An 18,965-nucleotide genomic window follows, 5' to 3' on the forward strand; every position below is an offset into this window, starting at 1 on the left:
TTTCAGAAATTATAGGGAACCTCATGCAGATTGAGACATAAGATTTTTGACTGGCTTCTATTACATGATCGGATTAACACAAGGAATATGCTCCTCAGACGCAATATGCATCTCCCTGACTCCAACTGTGCCCTTTGTTCACACAAAGTGGAAGAAACTTTAATTCACTTATTCTGGGACTGCCCATTTGCTTTGGCCTGCTGGGATGTCATTGCGCCTGAAAGAACCAGAGGTATCTCCTCTTTTGATGAGATTGTACTCATTTCTACCCGGCTTCCCAAAGATCTGGCTCTAGATATTATAGTTATGAGTTGTTGGAGCATATGGTCTGTGAGAAATGACAAGATCTTTCGGTCCGCACCACCTGCTATTGACTCTTGGAAGTTTTATCTGTCGGAAGGTCTCTGGGTTGTGCAACTTCGAGCCAAAGAGGACAAAGCGAATAAGATCAAGGAATGGACTGAGTTAAACATCTAATGGATTTGCACATGATTACTAGAACTGGGATTGGCTGAGGATCTCTGCCTTTTATTTTCACTTCTTTCCTTTTGTATTATAACTTGTAACATATTTGTTCTATTTTATTAATGAAAATACCGTAGAACGATTGTTCTACGGTCAGGGCTAAAAAAATGTCATTAGGCAAAAAAAACGCACCTGATGCACTCAAACATCTTGCTTGCCAAAAAGTTTTAGTTTTTTTGTACTGTTCATAGGGTGTAGATGAGCCCGAACACCGTTTTGAATATCCTCAACAGTAGTAACCCAAACAAACAACATACTTCCTTTGTTTTTATATACAAGGCCACAAACTCAAATAACAGGTACCAAGATAAACTTTAATGCATATTTTACAAGCCAAACTGTTTCATTCTTGTATGCAGTCAAAATGACACTAGTTACCTTCTCCACTTAGTTTTCTTGCTTACATGTTGCGTATTAATGATCCAAATAAACGAAAAAAAAGTTGGCTCGTAAAATATGCATTAAATTTTACTTTGATACCCGTTATTTGAGTTTGTGACCTTGTATATAAAAACAGAAAGAGTATGTTTTTTTGGGTTACTACTGTTGATGACAACTTCCAACTCTTTACGCATCTTCTCAATTTTCCTGGGAAACGAGTCCATTGTCCTATTGCTCCAGGAGTGTAGCGCAACCATCACTCCTTCCAAATTAGCTGCCACTCCTCCTAAGTTCGTTGGATGCTTATGCATGGTCCATGCAACTTCTACTTCATCTTCTAGAGCTTCTCCATTTTCCTAGTTTTCATATCCGTGAAACTGGCAACCAGAACTTATGACAGAAAATTTCTGAATAAAGTTAATTAACAAAGGAGTATGATCAGAGCGAGACCAAACAAGGTATCTCACCTGACCGTCCAGGAAGATTTTCGACCATTCCAGGCATTCCACATCACGGTCGAGACGAACTTTAACATTACATATGTCGTATTGTTTATTATCATACGTCCATAGCGTGCCGCAGAAACCAATGTCATGAGATCGCAATGTGATAGGACTTCATGGAAGTCCACCGCTCCCGAGCCATTCCGTCAGCGCCATCTTCAGTTGCCTCGAATCTGCTTCCGCCACGCCATCAACCACCCCAACCGCAGCACCCTCAGCGACTCATCATATGAAGCCGAGGCCTACCTGGCGGCACGAAAGAGGTTGCCCACTCATTGAATCGCTTGTTACCGCATCTTCTTGTTGATCTCTTAGAGTCTTACTTCAGATTAGAGATTGGGCCAAAGTTAATGTTGTACTCTTTGTTCTGCTTTAGGCTCGCTATCATCCACCTCGCCACAACTTCTTCAATGACGTAAGCGTCCACCATAACAGAGCAGTTACCTGCATGTTGTCTCCACCTGCTTCAGATCTTCTTCCCCCGCCATCGACAGCCACCGCAACCGCAACACTCTTAACGCATCAGCAGATGATGCTGAGGTCGACACTGCGCCGTGAAGGAGGTTGTACAATCATTGTATTGCTTTTTAGTGTATCTTCGTGTCAAACCTTTGGAGTTTTACTTCGGATTAGAGATCAATGTTAACTTTGCGCGGTTCGTCCCGCTTCAGCTGTGCCGTCGTCTAGCTCCTCTTGAACTGCTCCATATAGGGAAGCATCAATCACACCAAAGATCTTCCCTCGAGGTCATATTTTTCCGCCTCATATATGCTTCCCCGCCATCGGCATCCACTGCAACTACATCACCCACAATCATCTGATGAATCTGAGGCCTACACGGGGCACCAAGAGTGGTGGCACTCTTTCATGTCTTCTTACGTTATGCATATCGATCATGAAAATATAATATATTATCATTTTTCATTGTATCATCTTGTTACATACTTATTTAGTCTAACATAATGTTCAAATTTGAGTTTTAAAATGCTTGTGTGCCACACATCAAAGGAGGATGGAATCATATCTTTGTCTACTATCTGGTTCATTATGGGGGGCAATTGCTTCCTCTCTATTAGGAAGTGGTTGGGCCTCCAAGTGTAAGGGTTTGTAGCAAGCAACAATTTCTCTTAAGTTACATCAAGGTTTATCGAACCAACATAAACTAAGCGATTACAGTTAACGGATGATCGATACCTGCACACACAAACAAAAACCTCTATGCCCCCAATGGAAGTAGCGAGGTTGTCAATCTCACTAGCCTACTATTACAAAAGAACTTAAACACAACAATGGAAAGATTGGATGTAAAATGAAAAAGTAAAAAGTGTGAATTTAGATCGAAAACTTTATGGAAGAAAATGGATTGGGATCCATACCTTCACTAGTGATCTCTCTCAAAACATAAGCAATGGTGTGATGAACAAATTACATTTAGATAGTGATTAAATTGCATTATATATGAGTATGAATATTCATAACATAATTAGCATATGAGCATCACGTCCGTAAATCTATAGACCGTTATCCAACTGCAACTATAGCTATTACTCCACTCCAAGACCACTTCCAGCATGCATCTAAACTGGCGAGAAAATTGTGGCCAGGTCAAAATCGGCAAGCCGCTGGAGAGAGACTCCCACCCACGTGTCGAGCCCATGTCAAGGTTTCTCCCCTCCTTGGTCATCCAGATGAACGGCCGGTCGGAGCCTCCAGGCCGATGGTGAGCTCAATGATCTGCCACGGTAACAAGCAGGCGAGCACATATCGTGGAGGCCTCGCATCGAGCCAAGAGATGATCCAGCCTGCGTCCATGGCCGCGCGATGGCCTCTAACGACCGTCCTCTCAATGCTGTAGTTTAGGAGGCAGGATGGTCGGACTGCTCACACCTTTCGGTCGAGCTAGCCGAGCGCGTCTGCGTAGCCCTCCAGGAACGTGCCTTTGAAGGCGACCCACAAAATGATGCAATAGGCCGTGACAGCTTCAAAACCGGGCAATGGGCAAGGCTGCGGTACAGTTCTACTCCCTCCGTTCCTAAATATTTGTCTTTTTAGAGATTTCTACCATATACGGATGTGCATACCGTGTAGATTCACTCATTTTGTTTCGTATGTAGTCACTTGTTGAAATATCTAGAAAAACAAATATTTAGGTACGGAGGGAGTATTAGCCGAGCCAATTGTGTGAAGTGCTACGGCATGGAAGCATGCATAGCTTGGTCCACGGTCCATCGACTTCCAGAAATACTTTACTTCTTGCACAAATAAGAATGATGTGTCCATTGTTCAATTACGCTTCTCGAAGCTCGCATTTTCTTTATTCCCCTGATTGTGAAGTTCACTCATAGCAACATGAAAATCGTCGGATGAATCCATTTCGTTTCGACTGATCGACTTGAGGTGGAACAGGGGAACTAAAATTCCTTGTAAAGTCAGCTTCGAACGAGCCTCGCGCTAGGTAGCTCTCGCGCTCGCGCTCGCGCTCGCGCAGGGACCGCCGCCGCCGCCGGCTGATCTCCCTCCTCCGGCCACCTCCGGCCCAGCCAAGCACAGATCCGGGACCCTCTCGGCGTCCTCTCTCCATCCATCCCAAAGCCCGGCGCCGTCTTCACCGGCTCTCTCTCCCCGCGGAGTTCGAGTCGGGCCCTTCCCCTCTCCCTGTCCCGCTCCCGTGCGGTCGCGCCGGGCCGCACCGGGGCGCCCCTGCAAGCTCGAGCAGGCCCCCCTGCGCCTCCTTCTCCTCTCGCCGCCGCCGGAGGCGTCGCCGGGCAAAGCCCTGGCGGTGCGGCGGCGGCAGGACCTCTCGGTCGTTGTCTTCGAGAGCGGGGGCGGCGCTGCTCCGCTGCTCCGGGCTGGCCCCTGCAGCCCAAGGTTGCTCCCCGTCATGGTCTCCGGCTCCGCTCGGCGTGGTGGCGCGGGAGCCTCGGTGGAGCATTGGTGGTCCACGGGAGGGCTGGCTGCGGCCGGATCTGGCCGGGCGTGGTCGGATTCGGCCTGCCAGTGGTGGTTTCCTGCTACGATGCGGTGACTGCGTGGTGCGGTGGCTGCGACACGGCGGGGCGACCTCCTATCCCCGGGCCTGGCGTGGCGATGTTGGACTTCGGGGCGGCGGCCCCGGGACGGTGGTTGATGTGTCGGCGGCCGTGGAGTTCGCGCGGGCGACGCGGCGGCCGCGGTGTGCTTGGTGGAGGGAGGCTCGTCTCATGTCTGGGCAGCTCAATTGGCTCGGCAGCGAGGCGTGGTGGTGGTCCCTGCGTGGCGATGGCGCGGTTGCTGTGGAGGGGGTGTGCGAGTCAGTGGAGGTGTTGGTTGGCGTCGGTCGACCGCGTGGGAGTGGTGGTGTTGCTGATCCGGGCGAAAGCTTGGCCGGTGCTAGCTGGCCGGCGGCGGCGGCGCTCGTGGGCGTCGCTTTCTTCCTTGGAGGCGCCGTCGTGGTGATTTGTGCATCCTCATCTCTCGGGTCAAGATCTCCGGGCGAAAGTCAGGATCCTGGTTGGATCAGGCGGCGGCGTCGTCTCAACGTCGTTTTCCCTCTTGGGGGCGCCGTCTTGGAGATCTTGGTCCCTTTTGTGCTTCCTGCAGGCTGGACGTGCACGACATCGCGGTCGGCAGGTGCCCGGCCGGCGGTGAGGTTGGTGTGGCGTTGCGACGCGTGTGGCAACGATGATGATGGCGAGCAGAGCCTGAGTCGCGGCTTGTCCTTTTGATGTCGAAGGTCTGGTGCGCCAATGGGTGTGCCCATGCTGGTTTCTGGCTGTGACAGAGAAGTCGGAGTTGCGGTAGGCGAGGCCGCTGCGGCAACGATGACTCCATGAGGGCGGTTTTCAGCGTGCGGCGCTCTCAGGGTGTTGCATTGGTCTAGGTCGGTGCGAGGCTTGCAACTTTCTACTGTGATGCTCGTCAGCAAAATCGGAGTTGCCATGTCCTCGACGTTGGGGTCGACTGTTTGGCGTTGTTGTGGCCAGGTCGTCCGTGTGTGCCCCTTATGGGGTTTGTATCTAGGTTTTCGCCCGGTTTTCCTCTAATTAACTGGGCAACTCTCTTCTCCTTAATCAATGAAAATGACAAATCTTTTGCCTTGTTTCAAAAAAAAAATCCTTGTAAATATAAGTAGTTTATACTGGCTGCAACTTGGTGGCGGAGGTAGGCAAAAGATTCAGGAGAAAATCATGAAAATCTGAGGGAGATAACAACTATTTTTCTCGATCTAAGCCTTCTAAAATATATTCTTCACAATTATATCAAAGCTGGGGGCGCCATTGAACAGCTCTAGGAGAGTGCATGCGTTCTGATATCACTACGCACAACTCCTATAGCTACTGATCCTACGCTTCACACACCCTGCCTTGTATCACTGAAGAGCTCGGCTGCTGCTGCATGGTACTACCATAAAATCTTGAGGACTGCCTAACGACATCATCGGCCGACATGTCGCGATGATCGCCAATCCAGCCTTGGTCGGAGTCCTTATTTGACTGAACACGCTAAAATCCATCACTTAACAGCTGCAGACTTCGATCCAGCCTTGATTTGGGTCCCAGTCGGGCAACGGCAGGCCGGTGCATGCCAATTCCCTGATCCTGCCGACCGGGCTATTCGACGACATGCCCTCCACGTCGTCATCGTCGTCGTCGGGCTCAAAGTCTGACTCCCAAAGCGCCGCGTCCAGCGTGCTCGTGGGAGACTCCCATGTCCGCTTCTTCACCACCTCCTCCTCTTTCTTGATTGGCGTTGCCAGTGCCACGAATGGGTGCTCTAGGAGCTGCGCCGCCGTGGCACGGTCAGAGGCGCGCCTCCGCAAGCACCGGCCCAGGAAGTCCTTAGCCTCCGGCGAGAGCCACTGTGGCACCTCCGGTACGGCGTCGGTGAACCCGATTCGGCGCAGCACGGCGAGCACGTTATCATCCGCGTCTCCCCACGGGACGCGACCGCCCGTGGCCATCTCGAGGACGGTGCACCCCAGCGCCCACACGTCCGCCGGGGGACCCTGATCCTCCGCGCGCGCCACCTCGGGCGCCATGAACGTCGGCGTCCCGCCGAACGGCCGCTTTGTATCACCCGCCGCCCTCGCGCAGCCAAAGTCGGCGAGCTTGGCCCGCCCGTCGGCGCCGACCACCACGTTCCTTCCCTTGACGTCCCCGTGCACCATGAGCCTCTCGTGGAGGTAATCCAGCCCTCTCAGCACGTCCGCCGCGTAAGCCCTAACGGCGTCTTCCTCGAGCCCGCGCCGCTGGTGACAACCTCCACCGTTCCCTGCCGCTGCCGCCACGTCGGCGAGTGATCCGCCGGGCGCGAACTCCAGCAGCAGGTGATCTAGCGCCCCAATCGAGCGGAACCCTAGGCACTTGACGACGTGCGGGGAGGATAGCCCGGACATGGTGCCCCACTCGCGGCGCAGCTGCGCGGCATCCCCGGCAGCCGCCGACTTCACGACGAAGAGCTCCCCAGAGGCCGCGTCTTCCGCGAGAGATACAGCAGCACCAGACGCGCCTTGGCAGAGCGGGCGGAGCAGCGTCCAGCCGCTGCCCCCGTTGATCGGTGCAGCCATTGCTAGCGTTCTCCCGGCGTCGGCGGTGTGGTTCATGTTTATGTGTTGGGAATGCCACCCAGTGGTACGTCGATCGGTCTGGTGCGGAAGGTATTCATAGCGGGAGGCTGGCATGCAGTGTGAAAGGGGGCGGGTAGGTAGCGCGTGGCGATAGCTCATTGACATGTGGGCCAATATGGCCGGTTGGGAAGTTTAGCAACGTGGAGTTTATTTAGGAAGGGAACACGTGTCCCTCAAAAAAGAGAGGAAGGGAACACATGTTTAACCAGCTTTCCCTTCCATATGCATGTTGTGCAGGCAGGGAAACTAGCGGGTAAATGGAACGCGTGTTTTATTTTGTCTGTAAACTTCGAGTTTAATAGGAATCAAACGTGCCGAATGTGGAGAACATGATTAGAGTTTTGGTTAGTCATCCCTGTTGTCTGTTGAGTCTATATATGGTGAAACAAGTGCCAGCAGGGAAAGTAGAAGGGAGAAACAACGAGGACACAAGATGTCGACCACATTATTCCTCCTTTCAATGAACGACGGGATAATGAACAACAGCGGAATAGTACCGACGAGCGAGTGGTGCCGGTCACTTTGCATCCTGATTTATTTTTTTTGAGATTGCATCCTCAATTCCTGATGAAACGGCCAAAGAAGCTTCTCTCCACGGGAATATGGCTTATCCTAACCGGTTGCGCGCGCAACGCGAATCATCCCTCTCCACGCATGCGTCATCACAGAAAAACGCCTGGCACAAACGCTAGCTACTTCGGTGCTTCCCGGCCGGTGTCCACCAGAGCCCGGCACCGAAGCCGTGGCTACCTCCTGCTCCAGTTGGCGGCCAATCCCATTCGCGCGCCAATGCTGCACGTTGCCGTCGCAACGAAAAGCTCTCCGCGTTTGCCGCCGAGGTACTTGTCCACTTGTGGTTCTTGCCAAGGCCTGCAGTGCACCTCGAGATGCTTCTTGGCTTCTCTCTCCACATGTCACCATTAACCTCGGACGAGCGACGGGTACATATATGGCATATCTGGCTGAGCAGCTGTGGCACAGCCGGCAGCCCAATGGACATGGAGATGGCGCCGCCGCTACACTTCGTGCTGGTGCCGCTCCTTGCGCAGGGCCACGTGATCCCGACGGTGGACCTGGCGCGTCTCATCGCCGGGCGCGGCGGCACGCGCGTCACCGTTGTCCTGACGCCCGTCAACGCCGCGCGCAACAGAGCCGCTCTTGAGCACGCACGCTGCGCGGGGCTCGCCGTCGACTTCGCCGAGCTCGACTTCCCATCGGCCGCGGCGGGCCTGCCAGAGGGCTGCGAGAGCCACGACATGGTCAGTGACCTGTCACATATCAAGCTTTTCTACGACGCCATGTGGCTGCTCGCGGGCCCGCTCGAGGCGTACCTCCGCGCGCTGCCGCGGCGGCCTGACTGCCTGGTCGCAGACACCTGCAACCCGTGGACGGCGGACGTAGCTCGACGGCTCGGCATCCCACGGTTTGTGTTCCACGGTCCGTCAGCGTTCTTCCTCCTCGCGGCGCATAACCTGGCCAAGCACGGTGTGCGCGACCGCGCCTCCGGCGAGTTCGAGCTGTTCGAAGTGCCCAACTTCCCGGTGCGCACGGTCGTGAACAAGGCGATGTCGCTCGGGTTCTTCCAGTGGCCAGGGCTGGAGACGCAACGGCGCGAGACGCTCGATGCCGAGGCCACCGCCGACGGCTTCGTCGTCAACACGTGCGCGGCCTTCGAAAGCTCGTTCATCGAGGGCTACGCGGGGGCGCTCGACCGAAAGGTGTGGGCGGTCGGACCACTCTGCCTCCTAGACTCCGACAGCGAGACGACGGCCAGGAGAGGCGATCGGGCGGTCATGGACGCAGGCCGGATCATCTCCTGGCTCGACGCGAGGCCTCCAGGATCCGTGCTCTACGTCAGCTTCGGCAGCATCGCCCGCTTGTTACCGCCGCAGGTCGTCGAGCTCGCCGCCGGGCTGGAGGCGTCGGAGAGGCCGTTCGTCTGGGTGGCCAAGGAGGGCGACGACCTGGACGCCGGATTCGACACGCTGGTGCAGGGCCGCGGCCTGGTCATCCGTGGGTGGGCACCGCAGATGACCATCCTGTCGCACCCGGCGGTGGGTGGCTTCTTGACGCACTGTGGCTGGAACTCCACGCTGGAGTCTCTCTCCAATGGCGTGCCGCTTCTGACCTGGCCTCACTTTGCTGACCAGTTCCTGAACGAGAAGCTAGTCGTTGACGTGCTTGGCGCTGGTGTTCGTGTCGGTGTGAAGGTGCCGTCGACCCACGTATTCCTGGACCCTGAGACACCGTCAGTGCAGGTTTGGGCAGACGATGTCGTAAGGACGGTGGCCAAGCTGATGGACGACGGGGCGGAAGTGCGGGCAAAGGCAATGGAGCTCGCAGCGAAGGCGAGGGAGGCCATGTCAAAAGGCGGGTCCTCGGACAATGACCTCGCGGGCATGATTCAGCATCTCACAGAGCTCGCGAGTAATGAGGAGAAGGATCAACCTGTGTCTAATACTTCAATTGTGGCTAGGTCTAAGTTGACTAAAACTTAACCAAGTCTCAGCAAGTCTCGGCCAAGTGACATGACATTTAAGAACTAAAAGAAAAGCTGAAAAGAAAATTTTGCGTGGATCTTAATGTAAGATCTCTAGCATCAATTGAGGCATAACTAAATCTCGGACGACTGAAATTAGCAAGACTGTTCTGATATGTTCCTGTAGTGACATTTAATAAAGTTGCATGATTTGTATGGAAGAACAGACTTTTTTGCGAGACAAACTGTGGAACTAAACTGCAAAAAGGCAATGATAAAAGACACCCCATAAGATAAAAAAATAACAAACGTGCCCTTGGTAAACCGATTCACCACATCCATCAATGCAAGATGCTGGTTGTGGAAGAGAACATTTGAGCTGTGACAGGTCACTATCCGTGAAATGGGCGCGCCTGTGGATGTTTGACGGGCTGGATTAGCTATACCAGGCTGTAAATACTTTAGAAGAAAGGGATATTACCATTGTCCATATTTTTGTCATGATAATACGTGTCTCATTTATATCATCTCTACTTCTAATGGACGAGTTGATGAATAGTCCGTGCGGTTTATTTTCGCTGGTTTATTTTTGTTATCCTCCCACCTCCGTTAACTCACTATCCTTCTGCGAAAAAACCGGTGCCAAAAAAACCCAACGATCGCTCCCTCTCCCTCTCCCTCCCGCTGCGACCCCTCCTCTCGATCCACCCCCTCCCGCTGCGACCTCTCTCTTTCCCTCTTTCTCCCACTCCACCGCCGCCGCCCCGCCTCCCGCTTCGCCGCCAAGAGGCTATCGAGGAGCCGGCATCGATATCCGAGAGGAGTCGCCCTTCGCCGCCGCCGAGATCCCGTGCATCTCTACAGATCCCTCTCGCTCTCCTCTTCGCCCATCCACCTGGATCAAAAGTCGAAACCCGCCGCCCCTATGTCTCTGCTGGTGCTCGACGGAAGACGAGGGCGGCTCCTCCCAGCGATTCCCCGTGGTCCTCGGCGGAGGCGACGGCTAGGTCAGTCCTCTTTCTCTGGCTCACCCAATTTGCCTGGGCCGACGAGCTAGGGTTAGGGTTTCCAGCGAGACGCCGCCGCCCCATCATGTTGCAGGTGCTGCTATTACCCGCCGTCGGCCCCGTGTGCTTGTGGCCGGCCCGTACTGATGATGTTGTTCTGTGGCTGGCCGCCCTGTGTGTTCGTGCTGCTGCTGCTTACTGTCCCATGTGTCGTGCTCATGCAGCTGCAGCGAAAAGACAATGGGGTGATGCTCACCTTCGCCGAGGAGAAGATGCTCACCTTCTCGCCCCTCCCCCTACCGTGATGTACGTGGATGAATCCGACGGCAACGAGGATGACCTCGTAGGATCCGGCCACGGTTGTGCGGAATTTCACAGGGACGAATCTACCCGGCTTCTCGTCCTATCCGCCGCCGGTAGAGGCATCCATGTCCGATGGTGTGAATTTTGGCTGGTTCCATGAGCACTTCGTTCCCTGCCGTGTAATCTTCGTTGATTCGGGAAGATGGTGGTTGTCTGTTTAGCCATTTCAATCTGCTATTGATCATGCTCATTCTTGTTATATTCAGTTATATTGGAAACACCATCTGATTCAGTTATATTCTTGATCATGCTCATGCTCATCCTTATTCAAATAAGAATACTTCTGTTTGGAGAGCTCGGGCGTCAGCTGTGTGGAAGCACCAGCTGATTTGTAACTGGTCGGAAGGTGAGCTTCTCATACTCGCTGCCGTCGAAGCACGACACCTCGCTGCCACTTATGTTTCGTGTTGTTGTGCTATAGGTCCTTGGGGTTGGGTGCGACAACTCGCGACTCGAAGACATTTCGTGCATGTGCTCCCCTGCGCTTGGTGACCAATACATCTACTCCGTCATGAACATGTGCTTCGTGTCATACAGGTCGCCTCCAAGGGTGAGCTCGTGCAGCGGTACAGGTATAGATGTGCATCCCATAAGGGCAGCTACAGTTTCTTTCATAAAGCTATTTGTGTGAGTGCCCTGGCTAATCTTGAGTTCCTCCACCAAGTTATATTACTTCGACAAGAAAAAGTGCAGAAAGACCATATAAAGTACTCTGGTGACTCTCTCAATTGAACTAGAATTTTTTTAGATGCGTGAAACATGCACAACGATTTGCTCTATTGAGTCTATGTATGTTGAACTAGCACTCGAATTATAGCTCATGCCGGTATGCTAATTTTCTCTTTCTCATATCAGCTCTCCTTCTTTTTGTCCATTTTTCTTCACTACTACCTGAAGGAAACTGTACTGGATAGCATCCTATCATATATAGTTACATGTACCGAGTGATTTAGCTTCATTTTAATGATACTGTCAACAACTAACTACTGCTGCGACATATTTGATGCAACCTGTAAAATATTTTTTGTTTAATTTCAGCATATCATTTATATACTGAAGTCTCTTCTGGACATGTTGTCTAATTGCGTCATGTATGTTAGATATTTGTTCTATAATACTTGCCATTGACTATTTTTCTTTTATTTAGGTTATGTGCATTATTGATCAGCCAATCTTGAGAGAGAGATGGGTTGGCGTGAATGGGAAGAAAACTACATTGAATGGACAAGAAGTATGCCCTCAACTTTTTCATGGTATGTCTTACTTATTGTTCTTGTGATTTTTCCATCAGTTTCACTTTACATTTCTTCTTTGCTTTTTCAAGGCATCGGGATGCCCACTGCCGACGGTGCTGCATTGCTACCAAAGGGGCACCCTGCCGCGGCTGGGGACTCGCTGCCGTCGAAGCACGACACCTTGCCGTCACGTATGTTGGGTGTTGTGGTGCTGCAGGTCCTTGGGGTTGGGTGCGGCAACTCGAGACTCGAAGACGATCTTCTGTGGTAGGGCGTCGCCGGCGGCGGCGGCACCTGTATAGACCGTCTCGGTGTGACAGAAGAGTTCGGAGTTCACTCCGAGAAAGAATTGCTTTGCATGTACATTTGCTGAAAGACTGATGTGCTGAACTTTCGATGATTTCAATCGGTGTCTAACATAACCTTTCCTCTTTTTGTTGATATGTCCAAAAGAGATCCTTATTTCACCTTTTGTTTATAGGTATTCAACTTGAGGAATTTCATACTTTTGGAGTGGAGCTATCAAATATATGTGTGCTCGATGTTGGTGTTTTAATCCGGATCTCTCGCTGAAGGTGCTCGATGTTGGTGTTTGAATACTGCTACTGTACTTCAAGGTCTGTAGCAGCTCTTACAATGGATTCTTTTTAATGATAGTACAATTTATTTTTGTTTAGATTTGGTATTGTTGTTCTGTTCACTTAACCCAGTCTGTAGCAGCAGCTTTTCATGTCGTTTCCTCGCCAACAAATGTCATAATTTATCACGTACGTGTGCAAATGGTTTTTTGGCTATAGTATGAGTATATGGTTCAGAGAAGTTCGGTCAGATGCAAAGCATGCTTAGCATCTCATAGTCGTAGGCTATTCCTTTTAAAATTGAAGCCATCCAGGTTTTCAATTATGGAGATGATTTGGAAACTCAGCATAGAAAATTATTTACTCTAATGCAGATTACACATATTAAGGCCTTTATTCTTTTATATTAAGGTCTCCAGTGCAAGCATTAGCCCATCTTTAGCTGCTCATAAGCAGTATCAGTGATATATATAAGTACACTCTTGCTAAGATTAATCTTTGATATATATAATTCATTGCCTGGATATCGTTTGCTTTGAATGTTTTTTTGCTCTTTAGTCTATGAAGAATTGCAAGGAGGAGGATAATAGAGCAGCAACGAGAGCTGACAATTGGCCTGTAAATGCAGCAAAGTTCTCCTAGAGGTGTGATGTTGGTGGTGATTTTCTTATCCGGGGATATGGATGTGGCGGGTTTGTGGGCACCATGCTGACGCGGAGAAGGAGGTGCAAGTAGCGGGGCGCTTGAGGTGAGGTGGTTGCAGGGTCGCTCGAGAAGAACAGGCTCATCAGCACCACCTGGATGCCTTCGTCATCAGCAATGTGGACAAGGTGCAAAAGGGATATCTCCCTTACCTCTTATTCAGTCTGGAAAATTATGCAATGGTTGGCTTGGCAGATTTAACAGTCGCTGGTTTGGAAATTTGTTACCTATAGAAGTATAGGAATAACATGACTAATATTTATTGAATTTATAGAGTTATTGTTTTTTTTTCTACAAAGTCAGTTGTTACATTAGGAAGAACATCGTCTAAAATCTTGACAACATAAAGGAGCATAGAGTTAATAGATTATGAAATCCTGTAGTGCATCAGATGCACCCTTCACTAATTTTTGAACACATTTATATTATCCAGGTTCCGACCTCATTCGCTGTGATGTTTGTCTTTTTTATGTGGGCGAGGAAAACATTTTTAGGAGTGATACTCCCAAACTTTGATTTCTTGGTTGTCGAATCATGGTGCTGATTAGATTTTACTTAACCTTAATTAATCTATTTATATTGCGGCTTTGTCTTTTAGCTCATCTTTTAGTTTCTCTTCTCCACTTTACACAAGATTTTATTGTAGGCTACCAAGTACAGTTATACCACTTATACTCTTTCTATCTGATTATGCAAAGTTTGATCTATACTCATTGAACTTTGTTAGATCCAGTAGAATGAATGTTCTCGAGTAATTAGAGGTATTTGGATCAAGTGAATGTCTGAATACCACTAAAATCGAAATCATAATTAAAAAATACTGACCTTTTTCTTCAGGGCGTCTGTTCCTCCTCCCATGGTCAGCACCACCACCTACTCTGAATCTCCGATCAGAATAGTATGAACTATTAAATAGGGAACTTAATGCTTGTCATTGTTGATGTACATATGTACAACTAACAATGTTTGTGCTGCAACCAGCTTACTTTATTCCTTGCTGAAATTTATCTTGATTTATTTCACATCCGATAGTTCTGAACCTAGATGATCTCAATTAAGGTCATTGAAATTTGTTAAATTTTTTTTAGCCGCTCTTCTGAACGAGCGTATACTATGATCTGATTTGTATATCATATTACTGAGGCAGCGCTGGGCCATGCTGTGGTGAGAACATACGAGAGATAATTGGGGTGTGTGGCTGATTGCTTCATATGCTGCTAATGATATATGTAGACTGCTGATTGCTCCTGATATACAGTGTCGATTGCAGCTGATAGTAGGATTGTACTCAATTTGATAGGTAAAGTGGGATGGCGGGATTGTATAGTGCTCATAAGCCAGTCCGGGCATTGTCCTTCCTCGAATGAATCTGAGACTACTCCTCATATGTTAATCAGTTGCTCCTCCCTAGCTTTGGTTTGGTCTGAACTTCAAAGCTTTCATCCACTCAATGTTGATTCAGTCAAAGATCTCTTGGAAAAATTATTTCGACAAGATTCACTCTATAATGTTGTTATCATTGTCCTCTGGAATATATGGAAGCGCAAAAACTCCAAGGTCTCCCGGGATGTTTTTGAGGAATTGCACATTACTGCTAGCAAGATTGCTGATGATTGATACCATGGTCCAACAGGTATTCACATGAAATTAATAAATGGCACCTTACGGATTGGAGTACTCTACTGTATCACCTATCTAGGAGATTTTAATTTTTTTCCTTCTATTATTTCTCTTAATCCCTGTGTACTCATTGGACTTTGTATAGTTCTCAGTTTTATGAAGTGGTTCAGGCTGGCGTAAGCCGCCATAGTCCCAGTAAAAAAAGGCTACAAGCTTCGCTTCGGCCTTTCGGAACTGAATATTATGTAGTTTTATTGAGATTATTGATAGTGCTTCTCTACTATCAAAGAAGGTAATAGTCTCTTATGTGTTTCTTTTTGTCCATTTGAATGCACTCCATTTTTTAGTGTATTAATTAACATCAAACCTCCCATTCTTTCTAGAGTGCTGATGTATTATTATTTTCAGCTTAACACATTTAACTTCCTATAGATTTCATGGTTTATGCAGATTAACCGAGCTAAGAATTTTTGTGAAGCTAAAGCTGGTGTTAAGATGAACGCCGCTATGTATATATTTGAAACAGTTAGATACATGCTTGACAGACTATATAGGGGTGATCAAAACCATGCAAAGCATTATGGGACAAGTTTCTCTACCTTAAATAAGTGTTCGTTCTCTCGTGTTTACTATTCGTTTAAGGGTCATCAATCCGTGTATTTATTTTCATTGACCAAGTTTTACATTTTTCTTCAGTAGTGTTCATTGTGCAATTCTAGATTGTTAAGAGAATAGAGTTTATTGATTTATTACATGGAGAGACCAGTAGTGTCGTAGTGGTCTTGACATAATTGCTAACATTTTCTACTAGACAAGGTTTAATTGCACTAAATACAAATTAGAACATGCATAGACATTTATCTTCTTTCTACAGAATGGTTAGTGTAAACGTACTTTGAGTTGTACATGATTCTGTATCTGACCATTTTATCTCATATGTTGATGTGGTTGCAGATATGAACTTCAAATTATCCTGCAATGTATTGACTGGTCGGAGCTAACTTCACTACGCCAGTTTTCTTTTATGGCTCAAAGTAGTTAGTGTCCCCCCTTATTATGAGAGAGGTACTACTTCAAACATCTCTTCTTAATGTTTTATGTCATGGCATACGGTATGAGGGAGTGTTAGTTGGCTTGACTTTCGTGGCACTCATTGATAACCTTTCAGTTTAGGAGTTTTTGTGGCCTCTTAATCCATGAGAGTATGCTCATGTTGAAGAAGTTAGTCATAATGAGGGGCACCATAAATGTTTGTTATCTGGCACAAATTCCTAATGAATATCACATGTGAACCTTTTACTGTTGTGTTATTCAAATTTCATTGTACTATTCATACAGTAAAATATGAGTGCCATGTCAAAATATGGTTCTCGATCTGAAAGATCATATTCGAAATTGCAGGTTCTATGGCAGTGGAGTAATGTTCGTAAATTATATATTGCTTTCAAGTTTGGAGCTGGAATAATATATGTGCTGCATTTAGTTATAGTCTTATAGATATACATGAACATCCATTGTATATTTCTTGCAAGACATGGTAACTACTATTATTTTGATTGTTTCTGTGAACTATTTTGACCTTGATTAAGAAGTAGAAAGTTTTTAGCCTCGTAGGTTGTTTGATCTACTATACCAAGTGGCACTTGGCTTCTCATGGCTCTCCTCGCATTTGCCAAAACAAAGTTAGTACACACTACCTAGAGCTCTGGAAATTAGAACTGAAAAATGGTCATGCGGTTTATTAGCTGATATAAATCATGCACAATGCTCTGCATTTAAAAATAAACCGGACACAAAGCAGTATACTTTTTTCCGAGTACTACCTTGAGAGAGCCAAGGGGTTCTGCATTTTATAAAGAAGAAGAAAGTTGCCTCGTTCCATACATGCTTATCTGAGAAATATATCTTATCTATTTAGTGGAAACCAGGCAAAAACCTACAGATACAAAAGGCACAAAGTCCCCCACCGGTCGTGACCGAACTACTGTTTTTGGAAATATCACATGAGCTAGATTACTAACATTGATGTAATGCTTGTATGGCAATCTATTCCTTTATCGGTTCAATTACAGAGTTTTGTTATTATGTGAATGGAGTAATGGAGAGCTAAGAAAAAACAAGGTAACAGTCAGTGTTACTCTTGCGAGGTAGTTTCAATCATATCATTGTTTGCTTTCCCTTTTCTCCTGCCTAGGTATGTACAATTATTCCAACCCAGGTTTCTTTCAAGAAGGATATGGGTATGTGTTTGAGGAATGTCTACATGATAAAACACACCTTCAAGTTTGGTGATAGTTATGCTATCAAACTTACAATGGGGGTCTTAATTTGTATTTTTAATAGAGCACTGGGTTCATTGGTGAGACTTGTGAAGATGTGCCTAGGCTAAAGATGGCTGCTATGTCGGTACCAAGTGGCATGTGTTTAAATGGAGTATCCTTGTCAGGAGAGCTGATTTCTGAAATATGGTACTTTATGGGTGCAAGGATTCACCATGTTGCGGTCTTCGTCAGTGGAGTGGACTCCTAGGAATTAGTCAAGGCCGCTACGTTGTTTTAAGCTGATATTCTATCGTACTTGTATATTTTTTTGCTTATCTAGCTGTTTGCTATGCAGTTCTCGTTGTTGGTGGGAACATTTGTTGTCTAAGATCGACCTCAAATATCTGGTGGCACTATAGCATGGCTTTTGATATTCTAATGTATATCTCTTACAAAATATTTCAAGAGCCCATGGCAACGCACGGACATTGTACTAGTAAGAATAATAGTACAAATCACGTACACACCGACCTGACAAAACCGAAAAGACAGCAAAAGCTAGCTTTTGCACAAAGCAACATCAGCCAAGAAAGAAAAAATACAATCAAGACCAAAGAATCTTGTGAACTTGACACCAACAGCCGTCACCTGCCTTGACGCCATCATAGCAGTCACCAAAGGAACAAATGACGGATCACCTCCTCACCCGAGCTTGACGCTTCAAGGTGGCTCACCAAAGGAGAAATCATTACTGTTGAACAAATCAGTAAAGGGGCAACACCCCGGACACGCCATCGAACTATAGATCTGGCACCCCCGCACGACTAAAACGCCGGAGGAGGAAACCATACATGTCATCCACGAACCACTAACTCACACATCTGCACATGATTCACCATCTTTCAGTTGTCGTCAATGCAGACCACAATCTCCATCCGCTCCAGCACTGCCACCCAAGCTCTGCGCCGACGCTGGAGCAAGAGCCGTTTCAACGACGAAGCCCGAGGACACGGGTCCACCACAAGGATGTCGTCGCCGCCGCGCCATCCTTACTTAAACAGACTGGTTTGCAAATCCGTCCCCAACAATAGGACCGATGGCCTCGTCAGAGAAGAATTGAAAGAATCTTTATTCAGCGCCGTCATCGCCGCCGGCGAAGCTAAGACGATGAACAATCTAAAAATCTAGACTGCAAGGGATTAAAAATGATCCACACGCGTGGATCTGACGACCCCCCTCACCATCGACGACCGAGGTCGCCGGCGAAGGGGAACCGCCAAAGGACGATGCTGGAAGATTGGTCTCTCCGGCCAGCGACTAGGGTTCCAGCCGCCAGGGACGAGAGGAAAAAGAAGTCGATCCACAAATTACCATTGTCCATATCAGTAGGAACCAAAATAATGTGAGTCATTGTGCTTCTTTTGGTTGCGTGGAAGCAAGAAGTACAGTTTGGCTCCGGTCAGGCCAAATATACCCACACTTTCTTGAGTAAGGAAATTCCATTTATACCCCGTAGAAAAACAGGTTAAACATAGCAGCCGGTAAGCAGTAAAGTAGTAGTTGATGTCAGAGCATCTTCAATAGAAGACGCAAACTTGAAGATGTAAAAATTTACAACTCTAAAAAGTGTTTTTTACATCTTAAAAAAGGGCGAACTTCAATAGATGATGTATATTTGTGATGTAAAACTTCAACTTCAATAGACA

At 48.0% G+C, this 18,965-nt stretch overlaps 2 protein-coding genes and 1 long non-coding RNA gene across 17 annotated transcripts; 2 read left to right on the forward strand and 1 right to left on the reverse strand.

The window, feature by feature from the left end:
- Positions 1–5,904: 5,904 nt before the first annotated feature.
- On the reverse strand, positions 5,905–7,119 carry LOC119303790 (mitogen-activated protein kinase kinase kinase 18-like). The gene has a single exon (XM_037580941.1). It carries the CDS (start codon positions 7,117–7,119, stop codon positions 5,905–5,907), a length of 1,215 nt encoding a protein of 404 aa, XP_037436838.1.
- Positions 7,120–8,007: 888 nt separating this feature from the next.
- LOC119328517 (UDP-glycosyltransferase 73E1-like) lies at positions 8,008–9,874 on the forward strand. The gene has a single exon (XM_037601490.1). The coding sequence runs from the start codon at positions 8,013–8,015 to the stop codon at positions 9,510–9,512; it is 1,500 nt and encodes a 499-aa protein (XP_037457387.1). The 5' UTR covers positions 8,008–8,012; the 3' UTR covers positions 9,513–9,874.
- A 293-nt stretch (positions 9,875–10,167) lies between these two features.
- Positions 10,168–17,709, forward strand: LOC119328525. Of its 15 annotated transcripts, none has more exons than XR_005159011.1 (9): positions 10,168–10,500; positions 10,725–11,209; positions 11,285–11,435; positions 12,011–12,116; positions 12,188–12,715; positions 13,305–13,506; positions 14,679–15,608; positions 15,953–16,063; positions 16,400–16,567. It is a non-coding gene; the product is annotated as an uncharacterized LOC119328525 (long non-coding RNA). The 15 variants fall into 15 exon arrangements; XR_005159018.1 differs by having other exon boundaries at positions 14,679–15,290; positions 15,449–16,063; XR_005159034.1 differs by having other exon boundaries at positions 14,679–15,290.
- Positions 17,710–18,965: the final 1,256 nt, after the last annotated feature.

Source organism: Triticum dicoccoides, chromosome 1B (assembly GCF_002162155.2).
Source record: "Triticum dicoccoides isolate Atlit2015 ecotype Zavitan chromosome 1B, WEW_v2.0, whole genome shotgun sequence".
Lineage (NCBI taxonomy): Eukaryota > Viridiplantae > Streptophyta > Magnoliopsida > Poales > Poaceae > Triticum > Triticum dicoccoides.

Bases quoted from the DNA above. Each gene is read 5' to 3' on its own strand.
- LOC119303790 (XM_037580941.1), bottom strand. From the start codon at position 7,119: ATGTCAATGAGCTATCGCCACGCGCTACCTACCCGCCCCCTTTCACAC.
- LOC119328517 (XM_037601490.1), top strand. From the start codon at position 8,013: ATGGAGATGGCGCCGCCGCTACACTTCGTGCTGGTGCCGCTCCTTGCG.